The sequence below is a fragment of the Xiphophorus maculatus genome, chromosome 5 (genome assembly GCF_002775205.1).
Source record: "Xiphophorus maculatus strain JP 163 A chromosome 5, X_maculatus-5.0-male, whole genome shotgun sequence".
Lineage (NCBI taxonomy): Eukaryota > Metazoa > Chordata > Actinopteri > Cyprinodontiformes > Poeciliidae > Xiphophorus > Xiphophorus maculatus.
In genome coordinates this window covers 25,231,695-25,254,156 of record NC_036447.1, presented here as the reverse complement: position 1 = coordinate 25,254,156, position 22,462 = coordinate 25,231,695, and the positions used below count along the sequence as shown (strand labels likewise).

General features: G+C 38.7%; 1 protein-coding gene across 2 annotated transcripts in view; it reads left to right on the top strand.

The window, feature by feature from the left end:
• The window catches only part of prkca (protein kinase C alpha), a 141,039-nt gene that overhangs the window by 79,166 nt on the left and 39,411 nt on the right, over positions 1-22,462 (top strand). Inside the window, exons 5-9 of one of the 2 annotated variants that reach the window (XM_023334318.1) lie at positions 1,846-1,974; positions 15,418-15,574; positions 15,864-15,998; positions 16,446-16,539; positions 20,009-20,035. In XM_023334318.1, the coding sequence (XP_023190086.1) occupies positions 1,846-1,974; positions 15,418-15,574; positions 15,864-15,998; positions 16,446-16,539; positions 20,009-20,035 (542 nt within the window). The remainder of the gene's footprint in view (positions 1-1,845; positions 1,975-15,417; positions 15,575-15,863; positions 15,999-16,445; positions 16,540-20,008; positions 20,036-22,462) is intronic. The other variant, XM_005807880.3, reaches the window with a different exon arrangement.

Sequence of the window (22,462 nt, the reverse complement as noted above, 5' to 3'; positions counted from 1 at the left end):
AATTTTGATTACCATATATAACCTAAAACAAAAAACTGATTTGATGTCAGAAAAAAGTTAGGATTCATCTTTTTATAGACAGTACAAAGAGTAAACATTTGGTTCCCGCTGTATATCTTCATACATTTTTTTTACGCCTTGCTAAAGCACATAGTAAGCTTTAAAGAAAAGCTACTAGCGAGGGATTTTACTAAGCAAACTGTGCGACCCAAATCTTTCGAAATGCATATTTTCCCATCGTAAAGGAGCTGGTAGCCACAGGTATGCATTGATTCGCATTGCATAAACATTTACGCTTTTAGACCAGTAAGCAAGTTTTCGGAGCAGCATTCCTCCTAAACGTTGTTGCTGAGGCTGAATGGCTGGGCTCATTGCGTCCCAACATGATGAGACTCGTGAAGTCCTCCGTCTGAGCAACAAATTCCACAACAATCTGCTGCTTCTTAGGACAATCAGCACCAATACGATTACAAGCGAGGAGACTTTTAAACCCGAAAAAGGTTTCTTCTCTGAAAACGACAAGGGACAGGCCGGTCTCACTTAAAATTGGGGGTACTGGGCTTGTAATACAAAACTCGGAAATCAGACATTATGCACTAACACAGATCAACAGAATATTTGCAGAAACAGAGATCGACTTCCAAATAGGGCTAAACAATCAGGTCAAAAGAAGTCAATCCTCTGAGATAAAACGACTGAATCACAACTCTCAGAGTAAGTTGTGAACTCGTGCAGCAGCATTATTAGTTGAGCATATTGTTGCCTAGATACTAAACCTGGCAGTTAAACGAAAGGCTGCAGAAATCCCCTTGTCTTGGCTTGCTTGGAGTGTTTCACACAGAAGTTGTGACTCCTGCCAGAGTGCTTTTCAGCTCCTGCTTGAGGTTGGCTAGATGTTTTGAAATTGGCAACAGGAGATCCTGACAGAGACCAAAATCACTAAATATATTTCCATTCCTTTGCAAAAGAAAAAAAAAGTACATTAAAGCGAAAGTATGTAACTTATATAAACATTATATTTCTTAAAACTGTCACAATCTCTAAGAGACATACAAAAAACGTTGATCTCCTCTGGCTCCTCCTTGTGGTCAGAAATAACCAATTAGAGCCAGGAGGAGGGTCTTAGTGCTGTCAATCAAGCTCATGTTTTTTTTTAACTATTTCTTAGGTTTGCATTTGTAATTATGCAATATAAATGGTTCTCAAATGCATTTATTTGCCTCAATAGGCCTCCCCAGTATATCAGTAGACCATTTGTCTTAAATTGTGCTGCAGTGTTTTCCATCAGCCATTAATCAGTAGGCAGAAAGACAAAATAGGAGATAAAATATCCTACTGGAGATTGTTGAAGCTGTTTTTCATGGTTTTTATCCCACTGGCCGAGTGATACGGCGACGTAATCTCTCTCAATCCCGGACGAGGAGGAAGGAGGGAAAGGGAGGGGCGTCGGCTCAGCTGCCCGACCGACAGGATGTGCGCGCAACCATCAGAGCAACGACTTTGGGTCGTAACCTTGTTACCTCACGCCGCTCACCGAGCTTCCCCAAGAACAATCCTTCTCCGAACACGAAACGAGATTGAAATACGTCAGCAAAAACAGGCGTAGAAGTGGCTAAAGTAAACCTGGAAGTGTTTTTTTTGTTTCCTCCACACAACGCTGAAACATAAAACAAAATGAAAAGACACACAAGTGAACAGATTGCTTTTTGTAAATTGCTGTTTTGTCCCATTTTTGTTGCGAAGCCAGTTTTATGGCCGTACCTTTTCATGAAAACTCCACAGCGGTGTCGGCTCAGCCTGCCGCATGAACCCTGATCCCTCGTCTCCTCTGTGTTGCCCCTCCAGCCTGCGACATGAACGTCCACAAGCAGTGCGTCATGAACGTGCCCAGCCTCTGCGGAATGGATCACACCGAAAGAAGAGGCCGCCTTTACCTGAAATGTGTGGTCAGCGGGGATAAGCTGGAGGTCAAAGGTAAGGCCTGGAACCCTCCCTCTCTTTTAGCACTCGGTGAATTCAATGGGCTTGAATAGCAAATATAAATTGATTAAAAACATTCTTGTTGCTTGTGCAGCTTGTTGTTGTTGTTTGTTTTTTTTGTTGAATTTGTAAGCCCCGATGGATTTAAACCCTTTATTTTTGTCTCAAATTCCTGGTTGTCTAATCTCACATAAACATTAAGAATCAATTTGGTTCCTCCAATAAACCTGAACTGCACTTTCCTCTGCCTTACCTCTTTTTCAGTAGCAGCCATTTTGTGGCCTGTTTGTCTTTTTAAACTACCACAATTTGCTTCGTGTTGCAGTGATGCTGATGGAACTAAAAGCAAACTGAGTGCTTGAAATATTTATTTCTGTAAAAGACCCTCCAGTCTGAGGTGTATTGCAAACTTGTGACCTTTAACACTTGTAAAGCTTAAACCTTCTGATTTAAGTAACTTTCATAAACGTTATGATGAAACCCTCCTCTCTGAGTAATCTTTACCTATATATCTTAGGATTGAAGGCAATATCTCACCATGTGGGTTAGAACCAGGTTTGAAACAAAGAAAAAAAACTATTGACCCGACATTTTAAGCCATCTTCAGCATCATATTGTTATCGACTATCACAATTAACGTGGCTAGCAGTGAATAAATGAACGACTAACATATGTTTTGTTCAAAATACAGATTCCTTTCGGGTACCTTCCTTCCTTCCAATTGATTTTGTGCTTTCTCTTTCATTTTTAAACACTTGAAATGGAAACTGGCTAAGTTTGGGTCTTAGTCCCCCAATAACTTCCACACAGAAGAGTGTGGCCTAGTGTGTTCACTGATCGGATGGATCACATTTTTAGTTTCCAACCGGACTGGGTCAGTCAGGCCAAAACATTCTTTAATCTTTTTTTTTCTTCATTTTTATATTTTATATATATAATGATGATTTTAATAATCCACTCTAACAGAAATATTTATGTAAATATGTCAAATTTATGTTGAGAAACACATTAGATGTTGCCCATTCTAAAGTTTGTCTTGACTGTCAATATTGCAACATTTTAAATTATAAAGTGCCTTTTTTATTTCTTTAGAGTACTTATCTGATACATATCTAATATTCCTGACATTAACAAAGTTTTTCTTGAGTGCAGACACAGTAGGACTTAAATACCGAACTAAACCGTCCCCAACAGATTTCTTGGTGCGTCCCTTAGCTTCTGCTTTATTGTAATTACTCTAAAACCAGAATCTGTCGTCTTTCCTCATCAACTGCTTTGCAATCAAAAGGCATTTGACGTCTACTCTGTGTGAGCAAATCTGTGGCTGTCGCCGTCATTTCAGTCACTGATGCCTGTGTTTTTTTTAACAAAACACCTACAGAGCTTATTAAAAGATTCAATGAGACATTATTAACAGCATTTTTATGGAGTCAAATGATTATATAAGAGTCTGGAGTGCGTTTTCAAATGTCGCTGCTGTTGTGTGTTAAGCTACATTCACATCATCTTCATGTTTGATTGCGGTAAAGATTTTAGGAACTATTTTTACGTTATACAATCGTATCTCACATTAATCGGCGCAGGTGAAATACAGAAATCAAAAACAAGAATTGGAGCGGAAGAAATATGGAGCTCTTTTGCGACGTGACTCGCCAACCCATTCGTTAAGTTGTACATTTTTAGTTCCTATTTTTCTCATACACGAGCAAAACCTTCACAGGAAGTGGAAGGCTTGATGCCCGATTCTCCTGGAAGAAGCCATTTTGCTATTTATTGTAAGGGGCTGTAGATCAGTCAGCTGTAATGATAGAGCATTAGCCCATTTGCTTGAACAACAGGGACGGCATGGAGCTGACGGCGAGCACCCGTTATCATTCAATTAACTGGCAGACAGGGGTCAGTGCACTGCAGGGCCCTGGCTCTGAACCTCACCGACTGATCGAATTGTCAGCAGAGGCAGCAGGGAGAACGGAGTATGATCGTGGCTTACGGTACATGTTAGGAAACGACTAATTGAGAGAGGAGGGGAAAAAACGACATTTGTATGTGTTTGCTGTACAAGTGGTTGGTTTATTCTGCACAGTTCTTCAAAGGCAAGCTGGCCTTGGACACTTACCTTGGCCAACATTTCAATGAATGAACGAGGCATCGATGTGCAACTGAATGTTTACCGTCATTTAGGAAACTCCAGTCACGGATTACTGAAGAGCCAATTGAGTTTAAGTTAGAGATGCACCGATCCGATATTTATATCTGTATCAGTCCAAATATATATATAAAAAAAATCTAGAGCGAGTATTGCTGACAATCTGCCCGATCCACGAGGGCTGATCTGTTCAGTCATGGCTTATTATTTATTTTACATTATATTTAGAGTTTCTGTGCACTTTCTGAACCATTTGAAAACTGTTTATATGTAAAAAAACAAACAAAAAAACTGTTGCAGTTTATTATTTAAATGTTTGAGGTAGTCAACTTATTGTTTCTTTACCAACCAAATAAGGTTTGATAGGTTTCTTCAACCAAATAAGAAACCCATCAAAAGAGGAAAATAAAAAGGATATAATTACCTGGGTTGGTTAAGTTCTAGCTCTTTATGTGATACTTTGCTGGAACATCTGGAGTTAATTTCAGCATTCAGTTCTACATAGTCCACATTTGTCTTTTTAAAATACAGACAGATAATAGCGATTAAAAACAATAAGTCTTTACACCTGGCAGTGAAATGCTAAAAATAAACATGATTGTTGACAGCTCTGTAGATGTTTGACGTTGCGTCACACATGCGAACACCGCATCAGATCAAGTTAAACCTGTCGCCTGCCATTCTTGGACACATATTTGCCTTCCAAAGCCAGATAACGTGCAGATGCCTTTTGCAAAAGTGTCCTGAAACCATTTCGACCCGGAGGGAGCTCGCTTGGTCTTACTTACAAAGCACCAGTTCACTCACACACCCACAGTATCCCCCAGAAACACATTTTCCAGAGGGACTTTTTGCTGTTGGTGTTTGTTCCCCGAAGGGTCAAAGCTGCTTTGACACTCGGCAGGAATCTTCATAACTTCATAACTTCATAACTAGCTGGCGCTAGTTGTGCAGGCGCTAAACTAGCTGGAGTTGTAGATCGCCATAAGAATCCAAATAGAGGTTTTAGTGTTTTGTGTTTATGTAGCCGTCCGTGTTCTGCCTGAACTAATATGAGCAAAATGCAGTTTTTGTTGACAAATTCCTCTTCCCTCCTTTAAACAGTCACATTCGTTTGGTTTATAGAGCCAGTCGCTAATATGATCCTTCTGGGTTTCTTGGCTCTTCTCTCTGAACAACATTCTTCTTGTTTTTTTGTTTTTTTTTTACTCTGTGCTTAGACAGCAATCTGCACAACCACTGATGAAATCAGGTTTTTACACGCACTGCATAAAAAGACGTTTTTTTTTTTTAAAGCAGATTCAGTTTTTCGTGTTTTGGGTCAGTTAGGTTAATAACCAACATTGGATAATGAGCTCAGTAGGTTTTTAAGATAATTTTTAAAACTTTCATCAAATTCTCAAGTTGGTGTAGACGTAATGTAGTATTTGGTAGAATTGCTTTTTAAACTGACACATTGTTCTCATCTTCCCACAAGTTGCTCCAAATAGTTTCCTTGAATTTTGCCTTCTTTTCTTTTGACAAAACTAACCTACTCAGGTTCTGATGCCGCTTTGCTTTCTAGCTCAGCCATCACATGTTCAGTTTGATTGAGATCAGGACTTTTAATGACTTGACAAAGTCAAAACATTGGTGTTGTTGCTCTTAAGTGCTTTTCGCACCTAGTTTGGTGGTATGTTCAGGCTCAAATGGAAGACCCATTTGTGCCCAAATATTAAGTTAATGGCTGATTTCTTGAGATTTTGCTTCCATATTTTCACATAATTGCTCTTTGCTTGGATCACAATCTGCTTTATGAGGTCCACTTGGCCCTTCTACAGCGAAACACCCACACAGCATTAATTCAGTGTGGGTGTTTGAGAGTTCGGACGGTGTTCTCAGGCGTTGAAGCTTACCTCTTTTTACTTCAAATGTAGCATTGCAGTGTTTATGGGTGGCCTGAATTTCAATTTAAGCTTAATCAAAATACAGGAAAATGAACATATTTTTCCTGTAGTCCATTTGACTCCAGTCTGACTTTTTCACCTTGAAATTGAAATAATAGTTTCTTCCTTAGTAAGTGGCCTTTTAGTCCAAAGGGTGCAAAACTTGTTCCGCATGATAAACTAGCTTTATTACTGGCTTGTGCTAGCATCTTCACAAGGCTTTTAGTGCTTGGTTTATGGCTCTTATGAGCATGTCCTACAAAACCCAAAGGCAGCAGGCACTAAAATAGTGAACGTGTTGGTAAGAAATGTAGTGCAGTCCTCCTGCATTGAGATTGTAAAACAGTCTACATATTTCCCAGACGCAGTCAGGAGCTGCCTGTTCCTCATTGAACATGAATGAGAGGAATGAAATGTTTTTCAAAACTTCACTGACGGATAAGTATGCCTCCTTCATCTGTAGCCTTAAAAATCTTGCCACCCCCTCTATCTGTTCTAGTACCGCCCTGGACAACCGCCCATGTAGCCCATATCAAAAAAACACCAATCTGTTGGTAATTTGGCAGTTTTCTTTTCTATTTGTTTAAAGGCATCGCGTTCTGACAAACAAATCTCATAAATCTTCCGTTACTGCGGCATTCACTAAATAGAACTTGTTTGTATACCTTTATGTAATGACTTAAGGTTTTAGTCTAAACAAAACTGAGATAATAAGAAAAACCTTTTGTACAGTGAATGTACAGTACATGTCTGATTTAAGCTGTGTGTCTTTAACCCTTGTGTGTCTTGAAGCACAGACCGCTGTGTATAGTCCATTTCCAAAACTTCCATGCTGATTTCACACCTGCGTGTGTGTGACCATAGAAGTGTGAAAGCATGTGTGCGTTGGTTAGGCGGCGGGAGGGGAACCACTATTATCACCTGCTCCGTGTTTGCTTTGTGCAAAACCGACTGATTACCGAGGATCTACGGCGAGTCGTATTCCTGATGTGAGCTCATGCATGCTGTCCCGTTCGTGTTCATTGGTCTTGTGTCTGTGGGTAGGTGTTTGTGTGTAGAACTGCTGTCCCAGGCTGCGGCCCACTCAGGCCAGATTGCACTTCAGATTTCATTAGCTGCTGTGGATGTCTTGCGGACAGGCCTGCCAACAGAATTGTGTTACATGAAGATGCAGAGCAGCAAGAAGGTGTAGCGGATGACAGGGAGAGAGGAAACTTTACATCATGGACGGTTTTTACAACACAAGTGTAATCCGTTTGTTGGGGTGTACCCGCCTCAGTCCGTATAAACAGGGAGTCCGTACACCCTTAGAAAGTCTCAAATCCATGTATCTGACATTAAAGCCTTAAAGAGCTCTGCCCTCCATAAATGATGATCCGGGTGGAACACGGTGTGCTACATCATAAAACATAATTTAATGAAGCTTCGAGGCAGATACATTTTCCTCGAGGAATTTTAATAATCGAGGTACTCGAATCATTCGAGGAATCGTTTCAGCCCTAAACAGGTCTTAAATTTTGTTGTAGCAGAACCATTAAATTTTTTTTCTCAGGACTTTTCTGTCAGGCTAAAGTTTGAGTCACCTGCACACATCTTTATTCATTCTGTGACTCGAGGCTAACGCTAATTACACCTTACACCTAGCTACACCTTTAGTAGCTAGCTACCTACAAATTTATCTCATTTATTCTTCACACTGGTGGAATATATGAGGACATGCACAGAAACCTCCGGGAGCCGCTTGCTCCTTTTGGGATTTTTACATCCAACATCACTAAGTTCAGATTTGTGGCCAGTTGATCATCTTTTGTACATTTCTGTTTGAGTCTTAAATTGAATCCATAATGGTCTTAGTAAGGTTTTGAACTTGAGTTGGTGAAACCTGAAGAATCCCTGATAAAGTTGTCAAAAATCCTGGGGTTGAAAAGGCTCATAATGGACAATAAATAATGGCAGAACATTTTAGTGGGTGTCTACCAAACAAGACAACTGATTTTACAGAATAAAAGTGACACAGTGTCTTGCAAACAGTCTTCAAACCACTTGAACTTTTCACTTGTTGTCACACTGCAACCACGAACCACATTGTAACTCGTTGGACTTTTATGATTGCCTTTTATGAGAGCATAATACATTTTTTTTAATCCCAAAAATCTGAGAAGTGTCCCATGCATTGCTATTTACTCCTATACTCTAAAGAAAACAAAATCCCTGGGTTTAACTAGCACAAAACAGGGAAACATTTCACTCAAAATCCCCTCTCATTAAATTAAAAGATTAATAGGTCAGCTGAGCCAAAAAAAAAACTCTTTCAAAAACCAATGAAAATTTAATTTGCTTCAAATAGCAGTTTGTATCCTGTTTGACTGAACAGAAATTGGTTCAAATGAGAGTTAATAGAAAAATGAATCCTGAAAATAGTTTCTTTTTGATTAAGGTGGTTAGTGGCTAAAGTTATTTTATGTACAAAGTCGTATTTCTGAAGTAATTTTATTGAAACAAACTTGCAAGCAAGTGCAAGCAATTACTTCAAAAACATTTCCTCCCGTTTATTAATTATTTTTGCTTGAGTTTCCCCGGAATCCGTATTTTGTATGAACTTTTTCCTGACTTGAAGACGGATATGAAATGTGGGGACTTTTGACACCGTGAAACAAAAACGAAGAGGACGTGAAACCAGAAAACACACATTCAGTGACGGCCTCCAAGTCATCAGCTGACCAGAGCCAAAATGTCTAGCAGGAAGTGACATGGATGCCAGGGGAAGCAGCTGGTCTTAAAACCCCATACATGAACTCCAGGCCAGACAATCAGACTTTTTGGCTACAGACACTCAAATAGCTAAATTAAATAATGACTCACCCAGAAAAAAAAAAAGAGAGAAATTAGTTTACAGAATCCAAAAAGGACATAAGTTGTAAGAGTCTGTTGTTGTTTGGGGTGGAGAGAAATGGAATTGGGGAGAAACTCAGCAAGACAAAATGTTTTGTTTTTTTTTGCTAGAGGATAGACATGACTCAGCTTGTTTCCCGCTGTTTATATTGTACTGCTACACAGATCTCTCCTCTGTTTGGTGGAGCTGAGAAAGCCACCCTCGTATTTGTTTCAGCAACACTATTGTTCATTTATTCAGAGCCAATATCCCAGGGAGGGATATTCATTTGGAAGAGGGCATTTTCCCCCCCTTAGTTTCTCATTTATTCTTCACACTGGGGGAATATATGAGGACATGCACAGAAACCTCCGGGAGCCGCTTGCTCCTTTTGGGTTTTGTGAGAGAAACTGCTAATAAATACACAAATACATTTTGCTCTCTTGTTGATTTGCACAGTTTTGCAGGGGAAAAAACAATGAATTTATAAACCACCTTATTTTAAATAATTTATCTAGTCCAGTGTATAGAGTTGGATTAAGGACCCAGATGTTACAGTTCAAACTTGTAGAAGTCTGCAGGGAGTTTTTTTTTTCCATTTGTGAGGGAGAGCAGTAGGCGTTACACAGCTCCGCGTTGCACTGCAAAAACACAAAATCTTATTTTCGGTGTGGTTTTTAGTGCAAATATCTTACTAACTTACAAATAACTTTTCAGCAAGGTAAAGGAGCTTGTTTTAAGTAAGTAACTCCTTAATATCGGTGAAAAAGAGCTGCTGGCAGATTATTTCACTTATAACATGGAAAAAATGTCTTGCTATAAGTGAAATAATCTGCTAATGGAACTACCTCCTTTTTATCATTATTAAGGAATTAATGACTTAAAATAAAGTCTTATTTCATGCTGACATGTTAGTTTAGTCTTTTTTCAAGTGTACTAGACCAGAAAATACATGGTTAGCATGTTAAGTAGTGCATGTAGATTCTTAAGGGAGATGTTGAGATTTCTTAATCCATTATGGACAGAGTTACATTGACTTGAGTAACTTTTTGGGGAAAAGATGCTCTTAGGAGTATTTTTACTACATTGTAGTTTTTACTTTCACCCAAATAACTTTATTATAAAGTATCGCTACTCTTACTTGAGTAAAATTTTGTTTTTGTTGACTGCTCATAAGATTTCCATTTAAAGAAATTGATTTGTAAAAAGTTTTATTTTGCCTGATTTTGTTATTTTGTAGTTATGATATTCATGTAAATTATTTTCATTTTGTTCTCTAAACTACTTAAATTTTATATTTCGATTGATGTTTTGATCAGTTACTCAGTACTTGAGTATCCTAGTTTTCAGTCATACACAAAAAAAGATAAACTTATTTCTTTTTGTAAAGGAAAAAACTTCTGCCTCAGATTCTAGGAAATACAATATCTAGTGTACATCAGTCCTTACAGTCAAATTGGTAAATCAGCTATAATACGGCAACCCTAATGAAATAAAAACTGAAATTTAGGTGTAGAGTTACCGTCTCTGTCCAAATAATTTTATTTTTTTCCTGATTGCATCAAAGCTTGTTTGAGCGGAGTCTGCCGGTTTCCAAATGATGATCGCCGTCCAGCGTTCTGCATGCCTGCGCTAACTCGGCAGCCTTGCTTCGCAGTAATTTCCATTTCTTTGTAGTGTCCGATTCAGTTTGCACAGAATCCAGCAGTCTCTTTGGCCAAGAGAAAAATTCACTTAGAAATTCAGTTATTAGATTTTTCTCCAATGAGTCAGAGTTGCAATGACGCAGCCGATGGCACTTGAGATGGAAGTGGAGCCGGAATCTTTCCAGCTCGTAACTTTTTAGCTTCTGCAGTCGGCGCGTATTTGGCTGCACAACCGGGAGGTTTCAGCGGGTCGGCAACGCCAAGAAGATATTATTAGTAGCGCACAAGCAGTAAAAATGAGCAGTCATTATTTACTGCATGCTTTCTATGCGTTGTTACTCATCTGCTTGTAGTCAGATGAAGGAAGGACGGTAGCTTCTTTTTCAGTCCAAGTGAATGCATCTTATAGATAAATGAGAGCTGATTTTGATGACAGTTTTTTTTTCTATGTGTGACAAAAATCTCTACGTGTCTGGTAGAAGAAGTAGAGTTACTACACAGAACTGTGCCTGGCTAAAATCTCTCAAACCCTCCTGGTAGGATGTGTTGTGGTTGAACTTCGGTCACAATTCCAAAATGTATTTTTGACACAAAAACGACACCAAACACCGAACTCACAGGGAAGCATGGAGATGGCGTCACCCTGATCTGGGGTAAATTTGTTAAGGTAGAAATTCAGGGGTTTTTTTTTTTGTCAAAGTAAAATGAAAATATGACGTTCTAAATATTAGTAAATTTTGGTTCTTATACCTCCAAGTTTCTTCTACTTAGCAAAAGGTGAGAACAGAGTAAATTCTTCAGTGTCACTCCGACTCGATGGCTTCATTCAACAAAAACACTAAAGTCCAGAACTAAATCTGAGTGATCACCTGACGAGCGGTGTGGTTGTTTCTCAAATTCTGACAGGTTTGGAAAATATTTGCCTCCTAACAGACCCGATGTTGAAATTGAATCGAAATGTGTTTTAAGAAGTTAATAGTACAAAGCCGTGCAAGTTTATGTGTCCCAGTTATTTCAGCATCATTTAAAAGCCTGCCACAATAAACCAGTTCATCAATTAGTAACATGATGGAATAAAAAAGAGCTTGATGATTTCCATTCAGATGATTGATATGTTTTAAATTTTGTTTACAAAGACTTAATAATTCATTTCATTTAAGGTTCTGGTTGTGTGTGGTTTTTATTTACTGTATTTATTGCTGTATTTCTTTCTTTTTTTAATCTTCCTCTTGCAGTGTTAAATGTTCTTTAAAAAATGTAAGTTTATTAGTCTTTGAGAGGGCAAACTTGCATTATTATGTGATTAACATTTTATAACTTGAAAATGGCCTCAAAACAACAACATTGTCCTTTATAGCAACAATTTTTGTGACAATTTCACGTCCAACAAAATGTATCGTGACAAGCCTAATTGTTTATTTTTCTCAGAGCAGATTGCTTTCTTTTTCCATTTGAATTTTACATGATGAGTGTCACTTTGTAGATAGCTTAAAATAATTTATTATGATCTTTAAAAACCTGGTATTTTTCCATGGATGTGTCCACTTTTGAATTCTATTGTTTGCTGGCGTTTACGGGGCAGCGTCGTCCGAGAACGAGACACTATTCTGCCTCTGCACAAGCGTTTCCACTGCGTAAATAAAGCCTTTCGCAAGAATACATCGGACCCCGGGGACGATTTTATTATCGGAGCTTGCTAGAACTTTCCCAAAAGCTTCAGAGATTCATTTTCACGCGTTTTAACTTTGAGAAGATGTGTCATTTGAGAAATGATCCGGGGAGCGCAGTGGGACACAGTGGGCCAGACGTTGAATTTTTTTTTTCTCCCTCCCTCTGTCACACTAACAGATAAATACATATACAGGCGACGTTCCTGTCCACAGTGTCCCCACGGAGTTCAGGGCAACAGCTGAACTTTGTTGCTGAGGGACTTCAGCTGCCAGACTCCCAGAAGTCGTGTTGTTGGTATTCCCACTGTGTTTTCCTGCCTCAGCTCCCTCCTCTCAGCTTTTCTCCTCTGCCTTCAACACATGAACCCACCTTTCATCTCTCCAGTGCTTGCCAGTCCTTCTTTTTGTCTGTTTCGCTTCACCTTGTGTCTCAGAACAGCAGCTGACGCGCATTTTCATTTTTGACATCATTTTTCGAGCGTGAACTTGAGCGCCCCGTTCGTTTCAGTGGGAACGACGTCTTTGCAAAGGATAAAATAACAGTGGAAGAAAAATGCACAAGTTGAGTTATAGATCTCATAGAGAGCAGATTGGATTTCTTTCGCAGTGTCAGCAGTTATGACAAATCTAAAAGCTTTTTGGGTTTTTTTGTTGTCATTTTTGACTAATTGGTTAAAGAGAGAGGGTCAGCGGCTTGAAAAGGGCACAAACGCTCAGTTTCCCCCGTGAGGCACGATGGGTTGAAAAGAGCGTTTCTTCCATCCTCACATCGACTTTGTTTGATTTATCTCAGAAAGTCAATGCACGGTGCTGTCTGAGCTGAATTAGACAGTCTGGGATTCCCCCTACTGGTGACAAGTGGAAACACAATAACCACCAATTGTGTTTCCTGTGAGCAAGTAAACCCCAAGATGTTGCAAGACAGTTAAAATATGGCAGATAATTTATATATTCAGTCTGTAGAGCAGGGGTCTCAAACTCCAGTCCTCGAGGGCCGCAGCCCTGCAACTTCTCTGCTGCACCACCTGAACAGAATAATTAGGTCATTAAGGCTCTGGAGAACTGATCTACACAAGGAGGAGGTAATTAAGCCTTTTCATTCCAGTGGTTTGTACCTGTGGCACATCTAAAAACTGCAGGACAGTGGCCCTTGAGGACTGGAGTTTGACACCCCTGCTGTAGAGCCATCAAAAGGTTTTCAGCATCACTTCATTGTCTTTCACACAACTAAAAATGATTTCAATGCAATCATTGAAATCTTTTATATTGATTACTGCGCTTTGTCTCGGCCATGTAGACACTATTTTGGCCCTTAAATCTGAACTGTGTCCATAGCCAAAATATGCTTGGTTTAATTTCTCCGTCTCAGTTCCTCATAACAGCCATCTGAACAATGTCCGTCTTATTTCTAAATATCATACGGGGGCGGGGACTTTTGCATATTTGCAGCTGGAATCTGAAGTATGCGAAAAAATGACTTGTAATACGTACGGAGTAAGAGCTGCTGAAGATATCAACTTACGTGTGCCAAAAGAAAAAGAAATCATTCAAACATGTTATGTGTAGAGCAGAGTAAACGCTGTCAGGATTGACAGCGCTAAGACCCTCCTCCTGGCTCTGATTGGCTGTTACTGGGAGCACTTGGAGAAGATGGAAGAGTTGAATTTTGTTTGCATATTATCCGTCTCATATCATTTTTTTCACAACCAGTGTTGCCATAGTTACATTGAAAAAGTAACTTTAATCGGATTACTGGTTGCTCCTTGAAAAAGTAACTTAGTTAGGTTACTGATTACTTGATTTGGAAAGTAACTATGTTAGATCACCAGTTACTTTTTCAGTTACCTTCAGCAGCTGCTGACAACCACCCACCGTCACCTGTGAAAATTGCATTGACCTTTGCCAATACTTATTCACTTAATTGCAAGTCATGTTGTAATGGTAACATCAACTATGTATCTCCACTTACAAGGTTGAACTGAAGAGGAGATTGCTTAATGGTTACAACAGTCCAAAAAAAACACAACTTAAACACAAAAAGTTTCTTTTGCATTTTTGTCTGTTCCACTATTGTCTGGAAAACTCTGATTAGGACTTTAGCTCCTATATCTATTTAAACAGTTGCTTGTAAGTTAGTTTTGTCTGATTTCAAGTGTCCTAAGGTATTTGCACCAGGAACCAGACCAAAAATACTTAGTGTGTAATATAATACCAAGTATTATATGTATGTAATGTCGGTCCCTTTATGTCTCAGTAACAGGACATGAAGTCTCAGGGGCTCACGGTTCAACCACGCAGCCATGCATTCATGTTGCTTCTGCAGGGAATTTCAGTCCAATGTGTGTTGATAAACACAGAGTGTGTGTGTGTGTATACATATACCTGACTGTATGCAGATGTCTGTGTGTGCTGTAGTGTAGTGCATGTCTGGCAGTGCTCCAAATCTCAGCGCTAATGGAGCGCTAATGTCCCCAGTGTGCCCTTGTTTACTTAATAACTACATATGGGAGGACAAGACGAGAGCCTTCGCCTACTTAAGCATGACACAGCTTGCGTGTCTGACTCACTGTTCCCACAATGCCTCCCTGCGTTTGGTCCTTTTTATGGCTCAGAAGCAGGAATAATCCTCATAGGCTGCAGCTTGTCGTTTGATCGAGAATCTATCGATTTAATTTTGCAGATGTTCACCTGTTGATTAAAATTCAGTTTTTTCATTTTCCCGACATGACCAGCCTGTGGTCTCTAGCTAAACATTAAACAGGACGTCCGTGTGGATAAGAGAGGAAGTGCAAATATAATGAGCCCTTCTTTTTATCAGCATGCTTACTTATGATCAACTCGCTCAGATTACAGCCTTCTGGTCAGAAGTTTACACACACTTCACTTGAATGCTATTTTCATTCTAGACTTTGAAGGACTATTTTCTAGGATGAAATAATTATGCAACTTCAAAACTGCACAGATTGCTGACTTTTGATCTCAGAAGATTGAAGTCAAAATGTATTCATTTATTTTTTCTCTCTCTTTTTTTTCCAGTGGATGTCACACACAAAAAAATACATCTGACAAAATATTAGTGGTGTTGTAAATGTTGATATTTGCGTATCCACTGTATGCTGTACCGTCTTGGTTTTAGCAGCCAGGTTAAACGTTACTCCTCATTCTTCGTCTCTTTCAGTTGTTGAAGGCAAAAACCTCATTCCCATGGATCCCAACGGCCTCTCCGATCCGTACGTCAAACTCAAGCTCATACCGGATCCTAAAAACGAGACCAAGCAGAAGACCAAAAGAATATACTCCAACCTCAACCCCAAATGGGACGAGACCATAGTTTTGTGAGCACCGTTTATTTACCGTCTTCTCTCTGTCCTGTCCTTCATGGAGCTACGAGACAGTGTCTGAAATTTCACTTGTCATTGCCTAAAGTAATCATGGAGTACAGAGGGAATCAGTTATCAGGAAGTTGTAGTTTGTACCCAGGGTTTCCCCTCAGGGTATTATAACTAAATACTCGCTGAGCCCCGACTGCCGGGCTCAGCGAGTTTTCTAGGGGAAACCTTGGTACCCCTTTTTTTCTTTTCTTTTTCTTTTTTTACTTCACAATGATTATGATGTGCTTTCCAGCAAGCTGAAGCCTTCGGACAAAGATCGCAGGCTGTCTGTAGAAGTGTGGGACTGGGATCGGACCACCAGGAACGACTTCATGGGATCCCTTTCCTTTGGCGTGTCGGAGCTCATGAAGTCTCCTGCCTGCGGCTGGTAATGTTGGCATTCTTGATTATAACCATAAACAAAAATAGTTTGAAACCCTAAGCTGTAAAACCTACTCACCAAGTAAATACTCTGATATTTATTAAGTAAAAAACTGTAATTATATTTGAAGAAAGTGACTTTTACTCTACTTAGCAGTTTAATTGTTCTACACAGACATTCTTCTAATATTTCGTACTTATTCCTGTTATGTAGCCTCAGCTTACTGTTTTGTGTTACAACTCCAAACTTAGTTACATTTTATTGGGGTATTTTATGTCATATATTGGCACAAAGTAGAATGTAAATATAAGATCAATTTGCCTGTTTTATTATTTGCATATTTACTCAATTTAAGATCATTGGAGGAATAGCTGCTTACCTTTTTAAATATTTCAATTCTTTCCTTTGTGTTTCCTTCCTCTTTGTTCTTCCTACGTGTGTCTGGTTCTTTAGGTTCAAGTTGCTGTGTGAGGAGGAAGGGGAGTACTACAACGTCCCCATCTCAGTGGAGGATGATGGGAACGACGAACTGAGGAAGAAATTTGAGGTGAGGATCGCTTTAAAATAGTCGCCCCTCTGTTTTCCTGTTAGTTTTTTATGTCACTTAGCGTGTTGATATTTTTCCAGCTAATGTCTTTGTCCTTTGACATGGGAATTTTTTTTGCACATGTACAGTTCTGGAAAAAGCGAAGAGACCACTGCACTGATTTCTGAACTCTTCCTGATTAAAACCTTTAGTATTTTTTGTTTCTAAACGAATATGAACTTGTTTTCTTTGCATCTTTGTTGTTATTTTTGATCATTTCTCATTTTCTGCAAGTAAATGCTACATTTTTGCTTGGAATTTCAGAGACATGTTGTCAGTCGTTCATAGAGTAAAGAATAATGTTAATTTTACTCAAACGTAGACCTATAAGAAGTAAAATCAGAGAACTGGTCATTTTAAGTGTTCTCTTAATTTTTTTTTTTTTTACAGAGCTGTATATACATATCTAACATTAAAAATACATTTCTAATAGTAGAGCAGCCAGTGCCAAACAGTTTATTCTGCTTCATCAAAATATTGACAAATTGATTTCTCACTTGAAACTTATATTGGGTTTGTTTTTTCGAAACAAAAAGTGTTTGTCACACTAAGTCAAAAGGCTACTTCAGCACTTTTTTACTCAACTAAAAGTAAAATGTAGCCGTCCAAGAAATGACTCGAGTAAGACCAAATAGGAGGATTTGGTAAAGCAGATACTCGAGTACAGCGTATCTGATCAAAACATCAACCACTTCACATTTAAAAGTTACATCATCAGACGGACCACGATATAAAGTTGTGTGGAAATTTTGTCATTTTGATGAAAACAATTCAGATCAATTGCATGATTACAAAATAATAAAGTCAGGGAAAAGAAACACTTCTCCACATCAATTTCTTTCAAAGTAAAACTTATGAAGCTTTAACAAAAAGCTGCAGGTGTGCGTCTGGTGAAATTTTGGTTAAAACACGTTTGTTCTTCATTCAGTGAAGTTACTCTCAGTGGCTAGAGAATCCAGAAACTTTGCTCAGGTAAAAGTAGTGATACATAGTAGAATTATTCAAGTAAAAGTAAAAAATTCTCATAAAAGTACAGGGTTTTTTTTTCTTCTTCCAAAACGTGACTCAAGTAAATGTAACTGTAACTTTGATGGAAGGGTTAGAACTGGACTGCATAAAAAGGCATTTAAACTTTCTTCTCCTGCCACCTGGATTAACATCCAGAGGGATTTAACGTGGTCGCCCCCTTAACTTTGGGGCGATTCAAGTTGGCTTTAAAGGACAGGGACATCAGCTTACGTGTCTCATGTAACCTCTCCAATGCTGTGTGATGTCTGCAGAGTATTTGTCATGAAATGTGAAACGGTTTGTGTATTTCGTCTCGTCGTGTGTTTTATGCTGCTTTCTCGGCCAGGTCTCTCTTAGAAAAGAGGTTTTAATCTCAATGTGCTGTTCCTGGTTAAATAAAGGATACACACACACGCACACTGTACGCCCACCCCTACACACACACACACACACATCCATGATTGATCCAGCTGCCCTGAGCTCAGAATCATGTCCAGGACGGTTATCAGATTGTCACCGAGCTCCACAGCTGTTGGCTCACTCACCATGTGGCAGCTGTAGCTGTGGATGTTCTTACGCAGCTCATTGTCTCTTTTATACTCTTGTGTCCACAGCCGTCATATTTGTTGCAAAAATTAAATCTCTATTTTATGTCAGCACATCCACCTTTTAGTATGTTTCTTCAGTGAAGACACCCAGCTGCCACATGAATTAGATCGTATTTTACTGCTAGGAAATCACGCTTCAAAGACAGTAGCTGCGTTTCCGCTACTAATGTGCCCAAAACTCTGTCAGTATGTTCTAATGTCGAGAAAAGACACACTTTCGCTATCGCGGTGTTTCCATTAAATTTGAAACGCAATTAAAATCACCTGTGAATAAGTTTGTTCACGCGATAAGTCACTAAAAAACACGGCGCCATCATCTTCCTACCACTTCCTGTCGTCTCCTTTGTCCTTTTTCCTCCAGTAGTAACTTCCTGTTGTTGATCATGTGACACGAAAACAAAGTGTTCCCATTGCAGTTTCGCGAAATGCACAAATTTTCGATACAGCCGAAAGACTGCCTCAACCTGGAGCAACGTCTTTCTATCGAAAAACTTGACTAGTTTCCATTAAGCAAATTTATTTTCGTAATTCCAATTTGGGCAATTTTACAGTCAATGGAAACGCAGCTGGTGACTGCGAAGGAGTTTGTGGAAGTTAAATAATGATAAATTTGTCCGTTTGCTCAGTTGGATTTTTTCAGTGTATGAATACAGCATCTAAAATCCCAATTGGATCCTCGTTCATCCAGTTTGCAGTGCGTCTGGCAGGCTCAGTGAAGTATTGCTGCTGGTGATAATATTTTCTAAAACAATGCAAGCCTAACCTTTTGCAGATTTTTCATTAACTGTTGAAGAACTATGTACAGGTTCCTCTGTTACGTTACATGTCTTTACTATAACTCCTCTCTTTTCTGTTTGAAAGGCCCAGATTCTTCTATTGACATTGTAATATTACCCACCAAAAAGTTTGAGTCTGATTTAATTAGTCAAAATGTCACAGTGCAAATCAACTGGTAAATCTTTGCTTGAGCCCTTCCATAGTTTCATCTCTGCTCTCTTAAATCACATTTTTAAGCCGTTTTCAAAGGAACTTCTGCTACTAAGTTTATATTTTTAATTAAGCTGTGCTTACCTAAAAAAATTATTTTATTAGAGCTGGCAGCGAGTTAGCCTTAGAAGTAGCATTTTATGACAAGAATATAATAGTAACAGTGAGGGGGTTTGGACACTACAGATTTTAAAGTGGCATGTTGTTAAATGATATGTTTTTGTTGTGAATTATTTCATTGTCAGAGTTTAACTGTTCATTTCGTTTGTACTACTGATTGTATGCTAGTAGATTTAATAAAGCAGGGGGTAGTTTTACAACGTGTTCACTAACTTTTATCCAATCCATGCTAGAAGTGATCGTGCTACACTCTATTTGCAAAAAGTATATATAAACATTGACTATTTCCACATATCCTCATGTTGAGACACACTTTGTGTATTTCACTAGGATCATTTGAGATGAACTAACATTTTTGCTCCGCTTTGTTGTACAATTTTCACAGAAAAAAAAAAAGAATATTAAATGTGTTGGTATTCACCTCCCCGACCCCCAAAGTCAATATTCTGCAGAAGCACCTTTCACTGCTTGTGTTGATGACTTGGCTTATTGAACTCTTGGTGTCGTGGGGAACTTCTCTGTCCTCCAGCTTCTCTTTCCTCCTCATAAACCCCTCTGTGGTTTCTCCGTTTTCCCCCCTCTTAGCCTCCTGCTCCCCCCCCGTGTCCACGGTGAGACCTACAGAATACTGTACATCCTGTGTCACGTGTTCATGTTTAATGCAAGAGTTTCTCTCTTCCTTTCTTCACGTCTTGCCCTCCTCTCAGGACTGCCAAAATAACTGTAATCTGAAGGTAGCCCTCTCCCCTCTCCTCTCCTGCCCTCCCTCCACCTTTTATCTGCTCACATGGCCCTTTTTTTGTTTTTTTGTCTCATCTCGTTATGGTGACATGTTGCTTCATTTATTCCCCGCCCTTGTGCATTTTGTATGTGGCCCCATGCTGCTGTGAATTCAGTTTTCCCGACATTATGTGCCTTACATGCAAAATTTTGACATTTTGTGAATGTTAAAGAAAAAACTAGTTGAGTATTAAGTCCCTTTGGGTATTTTTATTTTTGTTGGTGAGTCTTTGTGTTGTTTGTGAAACGACTGCCTGTTGGTCCCAACACTTCACTTTTACAAGTTTGTGGTTCTGCATGTTTTCGTTTCCCGTCCGTCTTAAACTTTATGTCCTTCATGCTTACACCTTCTCCTGTATGAATGTATTTTACTGTTTCTCACCCCCAAAAAAGTCCTTAAAATTTCTTCAGAAATGTCGTTGTTGTACATTTAAGCATTACCTTATCGCCTTAGTTAAACTAGTATTTCAAATGTCAACATGTCTCTCAGTGAATATATGTCTAATATTAGTCTTGACATTAAATTGTCCTCAGTAAAAGCTTAGCTTAGAAAAGCCAAGAAATAAAAACAAATCAGTTAATAAAATGTGTGCAATGAAGGGAAATGGTGCTAGGAATCAGTATTGTACACATGAAGAAAAAGGTTGTGTAAAAAAAAAAAAAAAAAAGTGTGAAACGCCAAGAAACCAGCTGAAATTTGTCGGTACGCACACTCACCGTGCAAAACTCCACTGCTGAAGGAAAACTATGTTTAAGCTTCTTTTTAACGTTTGCTTCAGAAAATTTAGACAAGTCAGCAGCATCAGGGGAGACGAGGTCGGAGCTAAACTCTAGAGATTTCATTGCACACACTACGGAGGAAAATAGGTTCTGAAAAATGGTATTTCGTCCCCGAAATACCATACCAATAGTGAAATTTGGAAGTGGGAACATCATGATGTGGCTGCTCTTCCAACATATGGTTCTGGTAGATGTCATACGGACAGACGGATGGAGAAATGTACCCAGACTTTCAAAATAAGGCAAGATATTAGACCCAAACAAACAGCCAGGGAAACTCTTAATCGATTTCAGGGAAAGAAAGTAAAGCTGCTAGTCAATCATGTGACATGCATCTAATTGAATATATGTGGAAAAAAAGATCAGAGTGCATAGAAAGTTTTAAGGGTTTATGTAAAAGCATTGATCGAAATCACTCTTGAGCAATGCATATCATTAATTTCTCCCTGGAGAAAATGTCTTGAATGTGTCATTATCAAAGAAAAAGTTATTTTCCCTGTCATTGCAAATTTTTTTTATCCAAGTCAATTTCTTTTACTTGGGTCGTTGACGACATCTGGTGTGAATTTTACATAAGTACAAATATTAGAAATATATTTACTGAGCATGTTCGGTCCTTATTTTGGCCCCTGTAGCTTGTACATGACTGGTTTACTGTAGTACTCCCTACTTCTAAAGCAGTAGAAAGAAATACCGCATGTGATCACAAGATGTCATCAGTGGACTGAAGTGCCTAAAGCAGAATGCATGGCTTTGTTTTTTTCTACATAAAATTTCAGTGTCACACCGACTCTCTTTTCGGTCATCATTCGGTATTTTAGTTTGATTAGTGACGGTGTTCTCCTTTAAAAATATCAAAAATCAGAAATAGGCTCAGAAATAGTCAGTGGAATTAGGGCGCAATATTAAGTCCTCAGAAAATAAAATAAAATTAAACCATGCATGAAATGTAACCTTTTGTTTTTGTTTATTAACTCTTATAATGTACCAGAAATAACAAGCTCATATACAGTAATGAAATACGTAGGTATAAAATGGCTGTACGAATACATGAAAAATAGTAAACCAGCTTTTAAAAAATTACTCACAGTCATTCTTTGGCGTTTGTTTGACTTTACAATAATTACTCCAGATGTGAAATGTGTTACAGTATATATAAAAGTAAACAAGCATTATAAAAGTAAGAACAACAGGCTCTGAAAGGACTACTATGACATTATCTGTGCAATTTTGTAAACATGGCTTACATGCTGACGACGCACATCATCAGCATGAAATAGATAGTTTATTATGTATTCCACCACATTTCTCACCGTATGTGCTAAATAATAAAGATTTACCTTCTCAACCTCCTTGTTCTTATCCTCAAAGTCACAACACTGTTTTTCAGTGCTAAACAAAATGACGCTGTGCACTTCATACCTCGATGAACAGGCCAGCACTACAGCAAGACGGAAAAATCACCTCAACAAACGTTTAACAAGACTATCACCAACCAAACAACCAGCCTAACATTTGTTTAGTTTTTAAAAAGATCGTCATTAGTCAGTAGTTTTGCCTTTTTTTTTTATGTACAAGACACGCTGCTCTTTCTCCTTAAC